Raw genomic sequence first — 22268 nt, forward strand, 5'->3', positions numbered from 1 at the left:
AAGGAAAGGGTGGGGGAAAGGAACATTTTTTTGAGGTTTAGTTTTTATTTCTCATTATCCTACTCTGATTTAATTGGTAATAAATTAAATTCATTTTCCCCAAGTTGAGTCTGTTTTGCCGGTGATGGTAACTGGTGAATGAACCTCTCCCTGTCCTTATCTTGACCCATGAGCCTTTTGTTATATTTTTCTCTCCCTGGTCCAGCTGAGGAGGGGAGTGATAGAGTGGCATTGGTGGGCACCTGCCAGCCAGCCAAGGTCAACCCACCACAAAGAAACAGAAGGGTATTTTTATTGGTCATAAGAATATAAGACCTGTTCATAGGTGTTTTACAAGTGCTATAATCTGTACTGACTTTTAAACCTACGAAAAAGGACAGTCATTGCTCTGTGTTTTAGTGCTTATCAAATCATGATTACACTGTAAGAAAGAGAATGCAGTAAAATTATAAACTTAGCAACAAGAACCAAAAGCCAAGTTTTGTTTCAATTTCTGAAATTTTGTACAATATGTTGGAGTTTGAGTAGGAAGTAAATTAATCTCTGAGAATGCCTGTCTTCTCAGATATCTTCTGTTTGCTGGGAGGAGGAGATAAAGAAATACTAACTTTCCTAATGCACTATGCATTAAAAAAAAAAATTAATCAATAAATATTTTTGGATGAGCCCTATATTGTGGAATATACCAGGATACCTTGACATGAAAACTATAGATTGAGAAGGACAGGTGAATGAGTCAGTAAGCTGTGGATGTTTAAAGCCAGTGTCTTAAAATAGAGTATTTTTAACTATAAGATGGCATTCTACCTTAAACACATTACTTTTTCTTGTGAGCAATCCAGTTATCTGTGAGAGTTTGCAGAACACTAGGGATTAGCAGGTCTGCAGTCTGGAGACAAATGTCACCTGGATTTCTTCTATTGCTGAATATGCAGCTGAGTGAGCAGTATCTGCCTTCTAGTCATGGGAAGATCAAAGGCTTGGGATATAATGGGAGCTGAAGGCAAGAATGCTGTCTTTTTTCAAGATGGGAGACATACTTGGAAATAAAAAGGCCGATATAAATTTGCGCTAATGATGCAGCAATTAAAACCTGTTGCTTAGCCATTCTTTACAAACAGATGAACACTGTCTGTTGAATGCTTGTTGCAGAAGTAACAGTAAGTAGATGGTACTTCCAATGTCATTAATATGAATGTTATACTGATTTCTCTTTAATACAGCCTCATGAACGATTCTGATGATTTCCAAATAAATAGCCGCACTGGAGAAATCACTTGCAGGAGTAGCTTGGACCATATCACAACTGACACAGTTGTTACACTGATAGTTATTGCTGCTGATCATGGGGTTCCTCAGCTTACATCAAATGGTATGTGATATCTTTTCACCTTCCTCACCCCCCGCCTCCCAAATGTAACCTTTGCAAACACTGAAACTTGAAATTAATACCACTGATGTCAAGCCAGGAAGAATTAGGGCTAGAATTCATATTACATTTCAGCAATGATGAATATTTTTTTACCCTTTGATTTCCTAGGGGGATACCAGAGTGGCTTCCGTGAGAAGCTACTAGAAGCTTCCCCCATGCCCAATAAAGCCAATGCCAGCCGGCTCCAAGAAGGACCCACTGCTGGCCAAGGTCAAGCCCATCACCCAACCATGGTAGCGCCTCTGTGAGAAGGAGGGTAAAAAACCCTGCACAATTGCAGCCAGAAAGAGGAGTCCTGTCAGGACCTGTGGCCCCATGAAAAGAGGAGCCCACGCTAGAGCAGGATTGCTGGCAGGACTTGTGACCCTGTGGGGGACCAACCCTGGAGCAGTCTGTTCCTGAAGGACTGCACCCCATGGAAGAGACCCACGTTGGGGCAGTTTGTGAAGAATGGCAGTCCGTGGGAAGGACTCATGTTGGGGAAGTTTGTGAAGGACTGTCTCCCATGGGAGGGACCCCACGATGGAGCAGGGGAGAAGCATTGAGGAGTCCTCCCCCAAGAAGGAAGGAGCAGCAGAGACAATGTGTGATGAACTGACCACAACCCCCATTCCCTGGCCCCCTGCGCCACTCAGGGGGAGGAGGCAGAGAAATTGGGAGTGAAGCTGAACCTGGGAAGAAGGAAAGGGTGGGGGAAAGGAACATTTTTTTGAGGTTTAGTTTTTATTTCTCATTATCCTACTCTGATTTAATTGGTAATAAATTAAATTCATTTTCCCCAAGTTGAGTCTGTTTTGCCGGTGATGGTAACTGGTGAATGAACCTCTCCCTGTCCTTATCTTGACCCATGAGCCTTTTGTTATATTTTTCTCTCCCTGGTCCAGCTGAGGAGGGGAGTGATAGAGTGGCATTGGTGGGCACCTGCCAGCCAGCCAAGGTCAACCCACCACAAAGAAACAGAAGGGTATTTTTATTGGTCATAAGAATATAAGACCTGTTCATAGGTGTTTTACAAGTGCTATAATCTGTACTGACTTTTAAACCTACGAAAAAGGACAGTCATTGCTCTGTGTTTTAGTGCTTATCAAATCATGATTACACTGTAAGAAAGAGAATGCAGTAAAATTATAAACTTAGCAACAAGAACCAAAAGCCAAGTTTTGTTTCAATTTCTGAAATTTTGTACAATATGTTGGAGTTTGAGTAGGAAGTAAATTAATCTCTGAGAATGCCTGTCTTCTCAGATATCTTCTGTTTGCTGGGAGGAGGAGATAAAGAAATACTAACTTTCCTAATGCACTATGCATTAAAAAAAAAAATTAATCAATAAATATTTTTGGATGAGCCCTATATTGTGGAATATACCAGGATACCTTGACATGAAAACTATAGATTGAGAAGGACAGGTGAATGAGTCAGTAAGCTGTGGATGTTTAAAGCCAGTGTCTTAAAATAGAGTATTTTTAACTATAAGATGGCATTCTACCTTAAACACATTACTTTTTCTTGTGAGCAATCCAGTTATCTGTGAGAGTTTGCAGAACACTAGGGATTAGCAGGTCTGCAGTCTGGAGACAAATGTCACCTGGATTTCTTCTATTGCTGAATATGCAGCTGAGTGAGCAGTATCTGCCTTCTAGTCATGGGAAGATCAAAGGCTTGGGATATAATGGGAGCTGAAGGCAAGAATGCTGTCTTTTTTCAAGATGGGAGACATACTTGGAAATAAAAAGGCCGATATAAATTTGCGCTAATGATGCAGCAATTAAAACCTGTTGCTTAGCCATTCTTTACAAACAGATGAACACTGTCTGTTGAATGCTTGTTGCAGAAGTAACAGTAAGTAGATGGTACTTCCAATGTCATTAATATGAATGTTATACTGATTTCTCTTTAATACAGCCTCATGAACGATTCTGATGATTTCCAAATAAATAGCCGCACTGGAGAAATCACTTGCAGGAGTAGCTTGGACCATATCACAACTGACACAGTTGTTACACTGATAGTTATTGCTGCTGATCATGGGGTTCCTCAGCTTACATCAAATGGTATGTGATATCTTTTCACCTTCCTCACCCCCCGCCTCCCAAATGTAACCTTTGCAAACACTGAAACTTGAAATTAATACCACTGATGTCAAGCCAGGAAGAATTAGGGCTAGAATTCATATTACATTTCAGCAATGATGAATATTTTTTTACCCTTTGATTTCCTCCCAGCTGATCATATTAACAGAAAGCTTGATTTAATAATTCTGGTTAGAAATATAATTTTGTAGTTCTGCAGTGGTTCTGCTTATGGTACAAAAAACAGGGCTTCATAGTAGTAGCCACTCTAAAAAGATGTATTAAAATAATACTGATAATGTGTTTCTCTCTCTGTTTTCCTATATTTTCTTAGAATTAGAAACATTTATACAAATTAGAAACTGGCAGATAACCCTAAAACAAGTTTCAAACTTTCAAATTGCTCTTTCAAAAAATATTCTGTAACTTTTTTGTGTATTTTTAGAGGCTAGCTTTGCTATATCATGAACAGGAGAAACAACTGATTTTCTTCAAATAGGATGAGTGGCCATGACAGAATTTGCATTCATATGGTTTTTATGCACTCATATGTTTTTATGTGTATGCTTATGTATATCATATGTTTATGTATATCCCTTCTCTTTCGTTAGAAAGCAGTTTAGCATAAAATTTTTAGGGAGCTGAAAATACCTGCATGTCTCATTAACTTCAGATTGGTGATCCTTGCTCTCCTGTTGTATAGGAGCAACACTGCTGTGATCAGTGAAGTGGGGATATTCTGGAACATTAGTTCAGTATAAAAGGCATCATGTTTTATGTGTTCTATATTAATCCTTATTACTATTGATTTTATTTTTTTTCCTTCTCATTCCTCTTTCCTACATGCTGGTTTCTGTCATTTTCTATTAGTTCGTCAAAAATCTAGGGAAATGGAGCACAGATCCTGATTATTTTAGCAGCAACCTCACTATTTTAATTTGTTTTCTCTCATCAGCCTCTGGTACTCTCTACTTGCTGGTAAACGACACTAGCTTTGGACTGACTTTTGATAGCTCCAGCTATGAGTTCAGCATTCAAGAAAATAAACCAGCTGGGACTGCTGTTGGCACTGTGAGGGCTGTGACTGGAAGCATCGCTGTACGAGTAGAGTACTTTCTGAAATCTCACAGCAACAAGTTTGCTGTTAACAACCAAGGAGACATTGTGGCTCTGACCAGGCTAGATCGAGAAGAAGACGACCTGTACAGCATCATTGTAGAAGCTGTTGATTCTATGATACCACCTAATACAGCTGTTGCTTTGGTACAGTATACTACATTTTAAAATATTTTTTTTAAAGTAGTATAAAATATGTTAAAAAAATATAATAACAGTCAAACAATATCCAGGTAAGTGTTATCTGTTATGGAAGCATGAGGATTCTGAGAGCCTTTTATTTAATTTCCCTTTTTCTTTCTGAGGAGGTATTACCATCTTGAAATACCGTCAACTTCACAAATTGTATCACTTCCTGAGAGTTCCTCTGTGAACAACCCATAAACAGAGAAAATGATTAATACTGAAACTGATTCTGTGCATAGTTCTGTCAAATGCATAAAGTAGATGAGTCAAAAGGCCCCAGATTATTAATCTTGCTCACCTCTTCCAATTAGAGTGTGTGTTATCTCACTTGAGAATAATAATTAAAAAAAGGCTGAGAGGCTCAAGTTGTCAAAATGCTCAAATGCTGAAAATGTTGAAGTTTTTCTCGTATCCCTTTGGCTTTTAGTTTTGTGGGGAAGGGGGTGTTTTGTATGTTTGTTTGGGTTTTTTCCTATCGGCTTCCATAGACTAAAATGAATCAAAATTCTCCTTTGGATACTGTTCTACAGCTCAAATTTATTTGTCTCTTTTTCTTTTTTCTTCTTTTTTTTTTCTTTTCCTTTTTTCCTTTTTTTTTTTTTTTTTTAATACAGGTAACTGTAAGAGTAAATGACACCAATGACAATGCACCAGTTTTCTCAAGATTGACCCAAACTAAGCTATCAGCTCCTGAGAATGCAGACAGTCTAGACTTGGGCCTATTTTCTGCTACTGATCTGGATATAGGAGTTAACGCACTTATAACCTACTCTCTGGAAGATGATTTTGCTGGAATGTTCCATATTAACAGTTCCACTGGCAAGCTGATGACAAAAGAATCCTTAGACAGAGAGATGATGGACAGTTATGAACTGAAAATAACGGTAAGTTGACAAAATTGATGCAAGTTCACAAAATTCTCAACATAAAAAAGAGAAAATACTGAGTCATCACAAGAAAAGCACTTAATCTTAGTGAGTTCTGTTAGAATTCATTAATTAATTTTGACTGTTTATGCACCCAGCATACCCATTCTGCTATGTAAATTAGCATAAGTGAATAAATGACCCATCAACATCAGATCCTAAGGGTGACAGTCACACAACAACTTACTGTGAAATCTGCAAAGCATTCCTGAGGCCGTTTTAGACAAATTTTTTTTTTCTTTTTTTTTTTTTTTTTTTTTTTTTTTTTTTTCCTTTTTCCTTTTTTTTTTTTTTTTTTAAATACAGGTAACTGTAAGAGTAAATGACACCAATGACAATGCACCAGTTTTCTCAAGATTGACCCAAACTAAGCTATCAGCTCCTGAGAATGCAGACAGTCTAGACTTGGGCCTATTTTCTGCTACTGATCTGGATATAGGAGTTAACGCACTTATAACCTACTCTCTGGAAGATGATTTTGCTGGAATGTTCCATATTAACAGTTCCACTGGCAAGCTGATGACAAAAGAATCCTTAGACAGAGAGATGATGGACAGTTATGAACTGAAAATAACGGTAAGTTGACAAAATTGATGCAAGTTCACAAAATTCTCAACATAAAAAAGAGAAAATACTGAGTCATCACAAGAAAAGCACTTAATCTTAGTGAGTTCTGTTAGAATTCATTAATTAATTTTGACTGTTTATGCACCCAGCATACCCATTCTGCTATGTAAATTAGCATAAGTGAATAAATGACCCATCAACATCAGATCCTAAGGGTGACAGTCACACAACAACTTACTGTGAAATCTGCAAAGCATTCCTGAGGCCGTTTTAGACCTTGCAGCTGCTATATTGAGCTGCTATTGTTCTTACTGCTTTGCCATTCCATATTCCTTTCCCTTATTGTTTTCATTTTTTCAAAATATATGTACTTAGACTGTTGTAAAATACCTGAAATATAGATTTCCAAGTTAAAAGAAAAAAAAAAAAAGTTGACAGCGTAAAGTTTCATCCAACATTCATGTGGGTATCTATTTATTCTAGCTGATTTCATTTTTACTGCTATAAATCAGATAAATTATTGTGCATAGAAAGAATTGTTCCAGCATTGGCCATCATGTTCAAATATATTTTAAGGGGATCTTTACCGCTAACAAATAATAGAACAGGTCAAGGAACTTGTGGAACATATTCAGGACAGCAAGGAAACACACTAAAAGTCAAACAGTGTCTTTTGAAAATTTTATAATTAATAGAAGTGGACACTTTTTAAGACTAATTGAGAATTTGGTATAGGTACCTATAGATTAGAACTTTTCTATGGCTGAGATTAGTGTGATGTAAAACCGCACTGAATTTGCCATACTAGCTGCTCTCACAACTTCCTTTGGAGACACTTCAAGCCTTTAAATTGCAAGGGATTTCCTTATTCTTTTAAATGCCATATGACAGATATGCATCTTTGTACCATGGCTTTATTACCATGGTTTAGTGATCACATGGCACATTTGACCTGGGTCCAGGCCTGGCTATTTGACTAATTGTTCATGAAACAGGGCAGAGCAGGAGGTATGGTGAGGATACCAGCTGCAGGAAGACCTGGAACACCTAACGAAGCACAGGACTAGGGCAATCTAATTGGGTAATAGCTAATCCAGCAGGAAGTCTTCTGAGACAAAGTTTCCTTTCACAATTTTCAGAACAAAATGGAAGCTGTAAAATGAGTTTGTATCAATGTAGCGCTGCATTCAATGACAAGTGGTTTCTTCACAGGCCATGGATTCTGGCAAACCCTCGCTATCTGCAAGCTTAGTTCTAAGCATCACTGTAGAAGATGTGAATGACAACCCACCTGTGTTCCCCCAGAAATCATACTCTGTGACTGTAAAAGAGAATGAGCCTCCACATGTGGTATGTGGCATTAAGAATAAATTGGGTGTTCTGCGGTTGTTTTCTTTATGTAAGCTTGGAAGTGGGTGTTGCGTTGGTGCATCATGACGTGTGCGTTGGTGAACATTTTTTTTTACTTTGTGGAGTTTGTAAAATCATACAGCATGTTCATTTAATATGGCAGTGGAGTGCCTCTCCCACCGATTCTTCCTAAAACTCTCTTTGTGCCGCTCTCCCTTTCCCTCCTGTCCCCAGCAGTGATACCACACTCCATGGATCTAGTTTTCAGAAGACACACAGGCAGCATGTTTTAAAGATGCTGTAGGTGTTGTGCATATATCCAGCATCCCGCTGTTCTTAAAGTTTGCTGTCTTCTCACAGTATATCCCTTTCTGGCTCCCTATCTGCCTTGCAGATGGGAACTAATGGTTTACAGGAATCAAGGGAAGAGTTACCACTTAAGAACCTGTAACATCTGTTACCAGCCATCCTATATGCTGTGTCAGTGTTCTGGCAATGCAACTAATGGCCATATGAGTAATTCAGTCAGTAAACACTTTATAGTTAAATACCCATCTTGTGTGTATGTTTTGCCACTCTCTGCTCTAAACCTGTTGACCTTTTGTTTGTTTTTCTCATTTAGATTTTGAGTGCAGCAGCCACAGATAAAGATATAGGGTACAATGCCATTATTCATTACACCATAATTGGAGAGACTTCTTCATTTCATGTTGGAGAACTTTCTGGAAATATAACAACTCTTCAACCTCTGGACTATGAAAGTCGTTCCCAGTACACTTTTATTCTGAAAGCTTTCAATCCTGGAGAACCACATCTCCAGGACACAGCAAACATTACAGGTATCTCTAGTTTACCACAGAAAATTTACCTTCGTTTCCCTTAGGGAATATTTCAGCATGTGTTTTTATAAGGCATAAAGATAGTCTTCCGTAGTGATATAGTCTGCTAAAGTAAATTATCAGAGATGATGATATGACCTTTTGGCTACAGCCAGATGAAATTTTTATTAAAAATGCTTGGCTTGTCAAAAATGAAGATTTTTCACACAAACTGACATTACTTACTTCAGTGTTGTCCACAAATTTTTATATGGCATTTCTTGAGTGCCTATTGACATTTTGATGGAAAAGACTTCCAAAAACACAATTCAGTTCTTTTTTTGCTAACTTACAGCAGAAAGCCTGCTTCTAGGGTAGTAAAAAAAAATGTTGACGATGATTTTTAGTGCTGTTAAAATAACAGTACCAGATTGCTGTAGGTTTTTTCCTGAAAAAAAAATAAAAAAAAATAATTCCCAATGTAACATAAAAGATTTGTATGAAGTTTGTATCCTAGTTTTTGGCCAGCCCTAGTTTTTATCAGTGGGACTGGAAGTATTGGTCCCATTACCTGTTGTGTGATATTTATGTTACTGCATCACCAGTTTCACTAATGGTGGGCCATGACCTTATCATGCCAGGTCATGTACAAATAATAAAACTGAGCAATCCTGTCTCACAATGCTCCCAATCCTAGAGATACCAGACACAGAAGGGAGCCCAGCAAAACAATAAGATGATATTATTCATGACAGATAGTAGTGACAGCACGCTGGCCAGAAGTGCAGCCTTTGTGGGGAACTATTGCTTGAGCAGTAAATGATCTAATCCACAAAGGGAAGCATTTTGAAGTACAGAAAACAAGGTTACCATCTGGTTTAAATTGAAAGAGCTCCAACTCATTTCAGAGGAGCTGAAGAAATAGGTTGTAACCATTTAGGTGAAACTCATGTTTACACTCAGACATGGACCTTCTTCTCTTAGTTACTGTGGAAGATGCTAATGAAGAAGCACCTGTATTTGACAAGCCCTCATATCACCAGATCCTTCTAGACAATTCTACAGCTGGAACACTGGTAGTAGATATCAATGCAAGAGATGAAAGCAAGGGTTATGATGAAGGCATTTTCTACAATATTTCAGGTATGTTAGAAAAAAAAAATAATCTTATGGGTGTTTATATACTGCTAATCTAAGCTGCTTGTCAGAAGAATGAGAGGTAATGGTCATAAATGGAAGTGGCAGGTTCTAACTGGATATAAGGGGGGGGGGGAAGTCCTCTGTGAGGATGACAAAGTACTGGAACAGGCTGCCTAGAAAGGGTACCTTGGAGGTTTTCAGCACCTAACAGATCAAAGCCTTGAGCAACCTGCTCTGTGAGCCAAGAGGTTGGACCAGAGGCCTCACAAGAGTCCTTCCAGCCCCAAATGATTCTGTGACATGGATGCAGAATCAAGAGAGGACCAGGTGTCTTGTTCCAAATCACATATATTGATTAGGATTTCAACTCATGTCTCTTAAATCCTCATCATATAATTCAGTTGCTTGTCTCCGTTGGCTCTGTTGAATATCTCCAACACTTGTTTTTGGCTCTTCAGGTGGAAACTCAGATGGCCTCTTTAGTCTTTCCAGTACCACAGGAGAACTCACATTAACAAAAGATTTATCCAAACAGACTGTTCCCCTGTATTACTCCTTAGTAGTCACAGCCACGGATTCGGGTCTGCCGCCTCTTTCAAGTTCTGTAAAGGTACTAAAATTTCTACCTTACTGTCTACTTGTGCAGTTTATTCCCCAAATTGTTTTATTCTAAACTGAGTGTAACTACACCAAGAAATGGGTATTAGTGAGGTGAAACTATGCAAAACAGGATCCGAATGTCAGAGTCTCACTTCTGTTTCAGGAACAGGATACAAGATGATAACAGCTATAAATTTGTGCTGCTATATCAATTCCACCCATCTTGGTTTTGATTATTCAATTTCAGAAAAGACAGACAGAAGCTCTATACTGTGAGGGGGGAAGATTAGAGGAGTGGAGACTTCTGTGTGAGGTCAAAGAGTGGGACAGTCAGAGGGGATGTAATGGATGTGATATAATAAACAGCAGACAGCAAATAAGGTGTTCCTGTTTATTTTCCTATAATACAAGAAAAAATAAATTCTAAATTGAAGACTGAGAAATGTAAATATGATAAAAGAAATATTTTTTTACACAGTGCTTATAACTGGCTGGTGATTTTTTGCCACTAAATGTCACACCTTAGCAGAATTAACAAAAAAAGGACCAGAAATATATATGAATAAAGATATGTAGAAAATTATATTCAACAGAATCTTAAAACGTAGACTTATGAGCCATCATTCTTCAGAGCTTTGGACAGCAGCTGTCTGGTATCATTTAGAAATAAATTATATTTATTTTTGTGAAGCATTATTATTTTGTGAGGCATTATTTATTGCTTGTCACCATTTTTCATATATAGTCAGTTATAATAATTTCAAAATGCTGTACTGACAAGCTCCTGCTCTGGTCATGCATTCTCCACTGGAAGAATTTGTTGCAAATACAGATCAGTACCTCTTTCTGAGAGCTGTTTAGCTAGCCAGTTCATTTGAAATGTGATGTATGCGATGAAGTGGAATCCCTCTCTATATTTAGGAAAGCATACAGGCAAACCTAAACTGAGTTTGTTGCTGGCATTTGTCATTAACCTTTGCTGCCCTCAAGACACTAATGTGTCAAACTGAGCATGCAGCCATCATAGACTTTTCCTTACTGATAAGGTACTGACTTCTGCTGTTGCACACCTGAATAGAAAAGTCTGCTAAACCTGGAAACGTAACCCCTGTCATCATCTCCTTTTCTCTGCAGGTGTCAGTAACGATAGCTTCTGTCAGCCTGTCATTCCCAGTGTTCTCTGAAGCAGCCTATCAGCCTGCCCCTCTGAGTGAGAAGACGCCGCCAGATACCTTTGTTATACAGATCAGTGCGCTGTATAAGGTCCCTGTGACATACAGTATTGTATCTGGAGATGAAAAGGGTAAGCTCTTTATTCGAAATAACAAGAAAGAGGGTGTGTTAAACAACTACCGCTGCAGTGCCCTTAGCTTTTGAATTGTTTCTTCTCTCTCTCCTTTTGCTTTTATCTCAGTTCTACAGCCATTCATACTGGATGTGTATCAACCAGCTGTACAAATTTGATACGGATCAGGTGTGGACACATGATTGAGTTTCTGTCAGATTAGTTAGAGCCACATGATACAGAGCTGCCTGCACCAGGTGTATGCTTTTTTATGTCTGCTACAGGAAGATCAGGGGATACCTGATCAGGCATAAAGTTACAGTGACTGGAGAAAGACTATCTCACTCAGCAATAAAGACTGCTGGTAGAACAACTAACTCAGCAACCTTTTCTTAACAAATGTGAATGTGTAGGGTAAGTTTACATGGAATTAACTGGGTCAGGCTGCCCAGGAAAGTGGTTGAATCACCATCCCTGGAGGTATTTAAAAGATGAGTAGCTTAGGGGAATGGTTTAGTTTTGGCAGTGTTAGGTTGGTGGTTGGACTCGATCTTAAAGGTCCCTTCCAACCTAGATGAGTCTATGATTCTATGTCAGTGCTTTGTCTTCTGTCCTTTTTTTTTTTTTTTTTTTACTAAACTGATTGTATTGCATTATCAAACATAGCCACTTTATATTTCTTTTTTGTAAAATGTTTTGTATGAAGTTGTGGTCCCCTTGAACTTATTTGCAGAATTCCTCATCTTCAGTAAGAACAGGACTTCATAGGAAAGAAAATGCTTTCTGGTTGAAACAAGGTCAAACAATCTCTGACTGTTTCAGAGGAAGGTGAAGGCCTTCTGACTGGAAGAGTGGTAGAGTGAAATTCTCCCCTTTGGTTCCTGTCTGACCTACTGAATTATTTGTTTTTTGTTAATTGCAGTCCTGGATACATCTGATATTCTCATAAATCCATGTTGAACTTTTTGTTCTTTGAAGAACAATGTAACATATGATATTCATATATAATGCATAGTTTGCACTGAGGGGTTCACATCTTCAGTTTTAACTAATAAAATAATAAATAGAATAATTTCTGTATTTTTTGAAACAGAGTATTTCATTATGGATTCATCCACTGGTATCATCAGAACAAGAAAGCATTTGAAACTGGAAGATTTTCCAATCGTTTTCAATGTGCGAGCAACAGACTCGTCTAATGCTGACATATTTAGTGAAGTTTCTGTGAACGTGGAAGTTATTGATGAAAATGATTTTGCTCCAGTTTTCCCATCATCTCTACTAGAAGAAAGATTGGAAGAGGTAAGAAAATGTCATCCAAACTGAATCACAAAAAATAATCCTCAAAATAATTAAAAAAAAATCTTTTGGTGAGTATAGAAGTAAACCTTCTGGAACTCGACATCCTTGCCGTTTTTGTTCTGCCATACAATGTTTTAAGGTTTATTTTAAGCTGAAAATTCCAGTACAGAAAAAGAATGGTCTAGAAGTGTGGACATATTGAAGGAAAAGTGAATCTTTTGCTAATAGGGGGTTCCACAAAGGAAAAACAGACACTCCATTTTGCATATTTGTACACAGAGAATATTCATGTGCATTCAAAATCTAGTGAATGTGCTGGGCACCTCATAGACTCTCACTCAGCCGTTTGTAAGGTAGCTTCATATAGAGAATTCTCAGGCAAAAGTCTCTAATTTAGCAGTGCTTCTCCTCTTGCTCATGTACAATCTGTTGTGATTCTTCCTGACATGAAGTAATGGGAAGCAGAAAGCAAGCCAGATTTCAGTCTGTGGCTGTTATGTTATGATAGCCTGCAAAAGAAGCCACGGTATTTAATTATGCAAAAGCATCTAGCTCAACATTTCACTCTTCAATTTTCAAACAGCACTTTTCATGTTTTAATCTGCTAGCTACTTTTTTAAGAAGAAGCACATTGATCATGTTTGTATTTTATATAGCATGTACCTTGACTTTGAGATTCCCAACTGATTCAGACACGTTCTCTTTAACAGCCACAAATGATTTAAAACCTAATCTGTTTCTAACATTGAGCTAAACACAGGTTTGATTATTACACCTATTTTTAATGTTTGCAGTTAGTTTAATGCAGAAGAGTTAGAATCATATTTCCCAACCTTAATAATTGATTTCCGTGTGAAATATTTACACATTAGGAATTGCTAAATGCAATCAATGGGATCGAATAACTTCAGATCAGATCCCAAATGGCCATGCAAGTGAAACACTGATATTTGCTGTTAATGCCAATAACATTTTTAAAAGGAAGAAATATAGTATTTCTTTTGAACCAAATAGTGTTCAGAAAGAAACATAATTTTGAAGCTGGGAACACCCATTGAGTTTCAAAGGAGTAGAGGCTGTTAAAAATTAATAATTCCTCAACAGCAAGTCAGATACTTGAGGTTAACATTTGGCCTGTTTGAAATCATGGTGATTCTTCGTCCTGAAGAATCTGCTGCTATAGGTAGAGACATGGGGGAGGAAATAGTTCTTTTTTGTAAATTAGAGAAAACGAGAGTCTCTTAATGTGCCTAACAGATTGCATAACTTTGATTTTTAAATGTCTATAGTGTTGTAGGTGTACCCTGTGTCTGTTACTTCCCCTTTTCATGTAATTCAAGAAATCGCAGCTAACCAAAGTCTCTGACAGCCTCAATCTGTTTTTCATCCACAGAATTTACTCCCTACTCAGATTGTCCAGCTGAAAGCTCAGGATAACGATACAGGGAGAAATGGTTTCCTAACATATGGCATTCTCAGTGGAGACAGACTAAAATTCAGGATAGATGAAGCAACTGGAGTTCTTTATTCTACCACCTCCTTTGATTATGAAGAGGGACCCACAGAGTATCAGGTTTGCTTTAGATTCCTTAAGTCTCTCCATCATTCAGAACTCTTTATCTTTCCCGTGGATAACAGGTGACACTTTTGCTTTTCTTTGGCTTGATACTGTTTGAACTTTTAATGCATTGTTTTAGAATACGAGCTTTTCAAGATGTTATGCATTATTAAAGCAAGTCACTGCTTTTAGATTATAATGAAATTCAAGCAAGGCTCATTGTTTGCCTGTCCTACAAACTCTCAAACACTTCAGCACATAAATAACTAACTTGACACTGACAGCTCATGTATTCAGTGCTGTCTGTTTGCTCGAATCTGTACTGGACTGAGATCTTGCAGATACAATTCTCAGTTAATCTTTATTGTTGCTGCCACTGCTGGATTTTTTTTTTTTATGATCTTACTTGCTTGAAGCAAAAATATTGGTGAATTTGTTGGTTCCTTTTTGTAGACCTTTTTTTATTGACCAAATACCCTTATGTTTTCAATAATCATTTTGAGGTGAGCTCAGAATTTGACTTTACATTTCTAAGAATACTCCGAATTCCAAATTCACCAAGATTTTTTAATCCTTATGCAAGTACCTATTTGTCTGATTTCTCAGTACCAATAATTGTGCAACTTACAGGTTGTGATATATGCTGAAGATGATGGAATCCCTGAGAAGAGAAGAGGTTACTGCACAGTTGTCATAAAGATCATTGATGTTAATGACTGGGCACCTGTCTTTGATCCAGTGACTGAATTCAGCGTGAATGAAAATGCGCCTGTGGGATTCATAGTTGGAAAAGTCACAGCAACAGACAGAGACACAGGAGACAATGCATTTGTTCTATATAGCCTTACAGGTAACCAGGAATTCTCTCACTGCACTGGAACAACTGTCACTCAGTTGTCTATACTGTTACGAGCATAAATAGCGCTGTGTGTGTTATCTCCTAACCCCTTTTCACATAAGCTGCGAAGGTTCACTTTCACCTGGCTAGATATTGTACTAATTTATGCTCATACAGGGTTCAAATTGATTGAGTAGGAACTTCTTTTGCGGAAACTACAAATTCTGCTTTTAATCATACTCTTAATTCTGTTAAAAAACAGCTTTTTAAAAAAATCTTTTGCTACTCAACTGCTGTAGCTGCCATCAGCAGGAGTAATTTTGATGAAAAAAAAAAAAACAACCCCATAACTTTCTTGAAGGAGGAATAAGGGTCTAGGGCCTAATTCATCCCTGCCTTGTAGAACCCGTTGGGCCTGCGCCAGGTATTAAATGTTGCTAAATTAAGTCTCTCCTCAGCTTGTGAACTGTGAGCATTTCACAGCTACTAGGAGCAGATGTAAATGGTGTCACAAGTGTGCCAGGAACTTGATTCACTATGAAGGGCTGCCGGAGAGCTGTCTTCTTCACCCTTATTCTTCACTGTTACCACTGCAGCAGAAGTGCCACAACAGACAACAGGTCACCTACTCTGCTACCTGAGACCTCTGCCCAGGCAGTTAATGTCAAGTGCCTTCAGTTTCACTTTACGTTCATGTGCCAGTTTGTGAACTGCAGTGACTCAGAGCTCTGATTGGTGCTTCCTGTCACCTTTAACTGTGGTAGCTGATGGCATTACTGTTGAGAAGAGCACCCTTTTTGCCACTGCCCCTAATTCTGGCAGAGATGGAGATTTAGAATCTTCTCGGCCAAAAGCCTGCAGAAGTTGAAATAGTTGTTTTTGTTCCATGGTCCATCAAGAGCGATGCGTATACAGTTTATAAGTTTTAAGAGTCTTTTATTTCCAATATTCATACCACAATATTGAGGTGGCTTTGAACAAGGGTGGCCAAAACCAGTAAAAGTTACTGCCAGGTCTTTTGGCAGTCAAACTGATTTCTCTTTAGATTTGTGTGCCCCTCAGTCCACCGTCAATAGAGACAGAACAAATTCAGTGACATCTCCTCTTAGAGATCTTGGCAGGAGCACTGTCTTGTTACAACACTTCATGACTGTTGAGACCAGCAAATGCGAGACCGAGTGTACAGAAGGTCAGAGGACTGTAAAAGTGCCTGGAAACACCTCTAATCTCCTCTAAGGATTGCCCAGTCTTGGAGGAACTTGCTTCCAGAGATTGAGATTCCCATAACTCCAATGTGCTGTCCATCATCCTGTGCATGCCTCAAGCTCTATTAATTTTTGAATGTGACAGACGTATCTGCAAAACTTATTCACCCATTCTGTTGGCTCACATTTCAAATGCTCATCAAAATATCTTCTGTTTTTCTTCTACGTTATCCATGTTATATTTAAGAGTTGTTTTAATGAGCTCAAGTCATAAGTAAACACATGATTTGAGTGTAGTTAATTATGTGCTTCTAAGATGTATTCATTGATAATGCTTCTTTAAATTTATCTCAGGTGGTGGAGGAAATATATTTGAAATAGATGAAATACATGGCAACATTAAGGTAAAGAACTCTCCAGACTATGAAACCATGAATAAATACAACCTTACAGTGAATGCAGTCAACAGTAAATCTGCTCCTTTCCATCAGGTAAAAGACTATTATTATAATGAACAGTGACTCTTCCAGTCAGAGAGGATTTTAAACCAGTGGGAGGGAGATCTATCAAAGACATTTATTGTGTGGAATAAATTAGTCACCTAATCATGTTTAGGGTCAGACTTTTGTGACCTTTGTCCATGCTGAGAAGTATTACACTCCATAATTGGTTGAAATTACTCCATAATAAAGTATGGTACAATATAATTATAATGGTATAATATAATATAATATATAATTGTTTGCAGACTAGCCTGTGCTAGGGAACTGGAATTCTTGCCTACTGCTGTTAGTGATATAAGTGCCTGGTAATTTTTCATGGGAGAAAAAGTAATTTTCAGCAAATTGTTATAGTTCTGTTGCATTTTCTTTTACTTGAAAAGATATTACACACTTATTTAACAGAACTAGAACATGTGTGGTCCCCTTAACTGCATCTAGCAGCAGCAGTAGGACATGTTGTCCCCCTAAACACATCCTGTTCTTACCCATTCAGGCACCTTTCAAGAAGCGTAATCGTACTTCAACGTTGAATTCCTGCCTCTCGTGTATTAAAATCCTGTAATAGTCTCTGCTGAGTTCACAAAATTAAACCTAACACAATATTTTACTACAGCATTTTCAAAGTCTAAATTAGACTTTTTGTTGCATATGCAAATAACAAAAATTATCTCTTAATAAGACACCCTAGGTATTCTAAAATGCATGAAACCATTTTGTTTTCTAGGCAACTACTCATGTCACTGTTCTAGTGATTGATGTGAATGATAATGCTCCAGAATTTGCTCAGAAATCCTATTCCGCTTCTATAAACATGATTAATCCTGTAGGTGCTCATGTCATAACTGTGAGTGCTACCGACAAAGATCAGGTAACTACTCCTGTTTGATTTTGACACTGCTTTATTTTTCTCTATTCTCTAGTCCTGAAATACCAAATGTAGTAGAAAGTGATTTCTGATTGACTAACAGCACTGGGAATTGGAAAGCAGGGCTTTTGGTGCTTCTGCCTTCATACTGATGTACTCCCTGTCTTTGGGCATGTTTCTTCAGCTATATTTTTGTTAATTTTTCTGCTTATTATACAGAGGTGTACCAGTCTTTCAGAAGTATGCAAGGACTGAAGCAATTTAGTGTCTGTGATGTTATTTGAACTTCTGAAGTGGAAGAATCTGTAAAAGCTAAACATATCACTGGCTTGAACATGGAAAGGTCTGCTTTCCAAATGCCTCTGAAGTGTGGTACCCCAGCTAATTATCTCTGTTCCCGTTTTTTAAAGTAATTTTGTTTGATGTATCTGTAGTGCACCCAGTATCCAGGCACTGGCAGAGATATCCACTAGTGAACCAAATCACCATGACAACATCACTACTAATTATATCATTTAAAAGATGGAACATCTGGAAGTGACAACAAAATAGGTGTAGCAGGTGCCTTCCTATTTCTTAACGCATAGCTTTGGTTAAAATAGCTACAGCTGTGGGGTGTATTGCTGCAAATAATCTAATGGCCCCCTTTTATCATCCTTCTCAATTATTTTATATAAAACTGAAATTGCTTATGAAAGTTGGCTGGAGTCTCTCAGATCTTCATTCAGACCCTAATGAAACTCAGCATTCAGATACTCTGTCTGGTCCTCTGCCATGCAGCGTGGCACTCATCCTCCCTGTGCCAGCCTTTCAGGATCCTGGGGCAGAGACCGCTGCTGAAATTATCCTATATTGTCTCTATCCCTCTCTGTTCCTGAAATAATTATAAATCCACAGATTACTTAGTGACAGCAGATGTTCATGGTAGGGTTTGATCCTGCTGCTGCAGAGCCATGGAAGAACAATGCTTTTCAGAAATCCAGAGCAAACCCTCAGGGTTTGTCAGAATGGCTTGTCTCAGGGAAGTGAAGTGATGTGCACAGAATAAAACCTGTCCAGCTCTCCTGTGCCAGGCAGGAACAGGGCTTGCCCTCATGGCAGTGGGGAGGCTCTGCTTCTCCTCAAGGTGTGAAAAGGATCTAAGGGACTTGGGCTTATTCTTGCTCATATCACAGCTTTAGATAACTCCCTTTCACTACTCTGACTGTCCCTTTCTATACGTGTCCTTATTTTCATTAGAGATTTTATGTTTCCGGATTTTTATTTTTTAACTGGCCAACTGTTTGTGAATTTTCTTCTGCTTTGTGTTTTTATCGGCACCCTTCCTACCATAGCTAACCCCAAGTTTCAGTGTTTATTCTCCCCTTCAAAAGGTACTCCCAGTGCATGTAGTCTTCTTTAGTATTGCTATGGGGATTTTTTAGGATCTTGGAACATCAAAATTAACTTGGGGGGGTGGGGACTCTGCCCATTGGCCCTTTCTCCTCCTGCTGCTCTTCTTAAGCACGAAGTAGCTCTGAGCCTGGTTCTCTCTAGTTATGCCCCTGGGATTTAAGCATGGAAATTCCAGTGAGTCTGTACTATGGAACTCAAGGCACTGCAATAATGTGGTCCTGCAAGCAATAGTTACATGAAGTTGTGTTCCTTTCACGGCAGGGGCAAAATGGCCTTGTTGAGTACTACATCCTCCCAGATCAAAACTTCAGCCCGTTCTTCCTGATAGAAGATGTGAGTGAGGGGAAAATAATTACAACTGGAAACCTGATTACTTCAGGAGAGATCTTTTTAACAGTGATGGCTAAGGACAAAGGCTTTCCATCCTTAAATGACACCGCTGTGATTACTCTTAATGTGTTTGACAACCGTCCATTTGTTCCTCGGTTTAATGAAAGCAAAATCAGGTGAGGTTTTCACATTAAGTTCTATAACTGGTACATACTCTCCAGGTACTGGAAAACGCAGTAAAGTTGAAAGTTGAAGCTCATTTTCACATTCCTCCATGCAGAAGAAAGGACATTGGGGTTTTTTTTTTAACAAAACATCCAGGGAATTCTGCTATGCCAGTGGTTCTGTGAACAGGATGAGCGGAACCTTTTCTTTCTTTATCCTGCAGCTTTTATAAGCCAGACTCTTTGTCCCTTTCCTCTTCCATGCTAATTAAACATTCTTCTTTAGCCTTTACTCAAGGATAAACAAATATCTGGCTAGAAAAGTAAGGCTTGCACTGCATTCTGAAAGTCAGTGAGCTCTAGCAAACAACTGGAGGGGAGGGGGCAGGATATTCCACAGATAATTTGCTCTTTAAGAGTTACATTTCAAAGGCTGCCTGTGCAACAACTGCTGGGAAATTTAACATGATGCATCATTTATTTTCTATATTAGCACTTCCATCCCGGAAAATACAGGAGTGGATTATTTAATTCACACTTTTACTGTGGTTGAAACTTTAGGAAAACCAATTAATTATACAGTTTTATCCGGCAATGAAAAAGGTGAGTACTATTTCCCTTATGAGTTAAAATAGCTAAGATACCAGAATAACCTGTCTTTTTTGTGCCAGATTTTGCTGTATGTAAATGAGGAGATGGAGAGCAAGGATTAAAATTTATGTCGTATTTTTAAAAAACACAAGTACACAAAGAATTTCTTTCAGAGCTCTTCACCATGGACTTTGTAAATCTTCTCTGCTTAAAGAGGTGGCAGTAGCTTGCTAAAAAATGGGTTAGTTAGGATAATTTGCAGACTTGGAGAGCTAAAATGGAAGTTTTAGCAACCAGCTTCCTCCCTGCCAATCACTTTTAGTCTATCATTTCCTTGCACTTGCCCCACGTCAAGGCATCTGCCCTTCTCCAGCTTTTGCAGCTCTGCCGTGACTCCCTTTGGCACACAAAAAAAAGGAAATAATTAGAAACTGAGAGAAAACTTGGAAAGCAGTGAAAACAGGAGTTGTGCAACTAGAAGCTGCAACTCTGTTTTCCAAGTATGGGGCTCCTTTACATGTTTAAGGCCTGTTTGGTCTGGGATAGGACCCCAGCTGTGGTGCCATTGCTACTCGGCCACTGGAAGAGTTGCGTTTCACATTCTTAAAAGCAGAGAACCCATGGAAACATCCTAAGAGCAGCTAAAATACAAGAGGTAGGAGGGACACAAGTGAAATGGTAGCTATAACAACAAAGGTGCATGCTTTTCCTTTCAGGTCACTTTAGACTGGATCCAAAAAGTGGTCAGCTGAGAACAGCAATTAATTTGAACTATGAGGAAGTTTCTCAGTATGTGATTTTAATTCAAGCAAATGAAGATCTCTCATCTGCTGCAGAGGTCCAGCGTTCAGGTAACTTTGTGCTTTGAAGGACATTCCAACTGAAATTAGGGGCAATGAACACGTCTTACAACACAATGTAGGAATCATGGTTCTCTTTACCTGCAAAGTCTGATGTGAAAGATGAAAAGCTGAAGATCAGGGCTGTGCAGAGAGAAGCAGAAGCCTTCCTCCAGGGGCACAGACCCTCACAGGGCCCTACCACGGTCTCAGAAAATAATGTAGTAGCTGGGCTGTTGGACTCCTCAGCAGGAGCTGGAGGAACCTGCCTGCTGGGCTGACAGAGGAGCAGCACAGAGGCCTTTTGCCTTCAGCTGCCCTGTTCCCACTGAAACCCCAGCAGGAGTGAGAGCGAGCTCCTCTGGGCACATCCCTGCTGCGTTCCCTTCCTTCTCCCTCGTCCTCACATGCAGCAGAGGTACTGCTGCAAAGCCACAGCCCGGCCTGGCCTCTGAAAGCTGTGCTTTGCTGGCAGTTGTTGTTACAGTTAACTCCTGTTTGTTTAATAGGCATGTTTGCTCAAAATGTGGCAATGCTGACAATCTCGGTGGAGGATGTAAATGAAGAGCCAGTGTTTTTGAAAAACAACTTCTCTGCTCGGATACCAAACTCTGTGCCGTACAAGTACCCGGTTGTTACAGTTCAGGTAGAGTACCTTTCTGTGCTCTTCATGAGGAAAGAAATGTTTCTGAAAGATTTAAATTTCTTCCACAGTTAAACTGGGTTAAAGGAGCTGTTGAAATCTGCTCTTGAAAGCTCGAGACAGATTCTGCCCATCATCCAGCTTTGACATAACGCTGGTGAAGGATGGGGTGTTCAGGGAACTGGTCCATACCTGCCCTACCAGCAGGTCCACAGTCTGTTCTGACTCACTCATGCTGCTGTTAGGCATTACATACTGCACAGACTGCTCTTCTCTACCTCTCCCGTTAACTGCTTTGTTACCAATCAGACCCAAATGGGAAATGAAATACAAAATGCAGCTTATCTTTTTCAAAGTCTCCCTCCATTCTAAGCCTTCTCCTTTTATGCTCGCAGCTTCAGACTTTATGGGAAATGTATTTCTGCTTTTATACCCTTGGTCTGATAGTTTGTACCCCACTTTGTTTCGTGCAAAGAGAAAAGTAAGACAGCACTATCCTAGAAGACCCCAGTTTTAGAAATAGAAACTGCAGAGTTTAATGATTAA

The 22268-nt window shown here is 38.9% G+C and overlaps 1 protein-coding gene across 1 annotated transcript in view; it reads left to right on the forward strand.

Moving 5' to 3' along the window:
- LOC106902656 (cadherin-23-like) overlaps nt 1–22268 on the forward strand; it is a 47158-nt gene that overhangs the window by 19576 nt on the left and 5314 nt on the right. Inside the window, exons 21-40 of the mRNA XM_014966320.1 lie at nt 1224–1372; nt 1541–1676; nt 3335–3483; nt 4457–4764; nt 5418–5687; nt 6036–6305; nt 7509–7646; nt 8269–8485; nt 9449–9607; nt 10063–10214; nt 11339–11507; nt 12583–12791; nt 14185–14364; nt 14980–15199; nt 16747–16883; nt 17620–17763; nt 19417–19661; nt 20143–20252; nt 20957–21091; nt 21589–21725. Of these exons, the coding sequence (XP_014821806.1) occupies nt 1224–1372; nt 1541–1676; nt 3335–3483; nt 4457–4764; nt 5418–5687; nt 6036–6305; nt 7509–7646; nt 8269–8485; nt 9449–9607; nt 10063–10214; nt 11339–11507; nt 12583–12791; nt 14185–14364; nt 14980–15199; nt 16747–16883; nt 17620–17763; nt 19417–19661; nt 20143–20252; nt 20957–21091; nt 21589–21725 (3634 nt within the window). The remainder of the gene's footprint in view (nt 1–1223; nt 1373–1540; nt 1677–3334; nt 3484–4456; nt 4765–5417; nt 5688–6035; nt 6306–7508; nt 7647–8268; nt 8486–9448; nt 9608–10062; nt 10215–11338; nt 11508–12582; nt 12792–14184; nt 14365–14979; nt 15200–16746; nt 16884–17619; nt 17764–19416; nt 19662–20142; nt 20253–20956; nt 21092–21588; nt 21726–22268) is intronic.

The sequence above is a fragment of the Calidris pugnax genome, unplaced genomic scaffold (assembly GCF_001431845.1).
Source record: "Calidris pugnax isolate Ruff unplaced genomic scaffold, ASM143184v1 scaffold31, whole genome shotgun sequence".
NCBI lineage: Eukaryota > Metazoa > Chordata > Aves > Charadriiformes > Scolopacidae > Calidris > Calidris pugnax.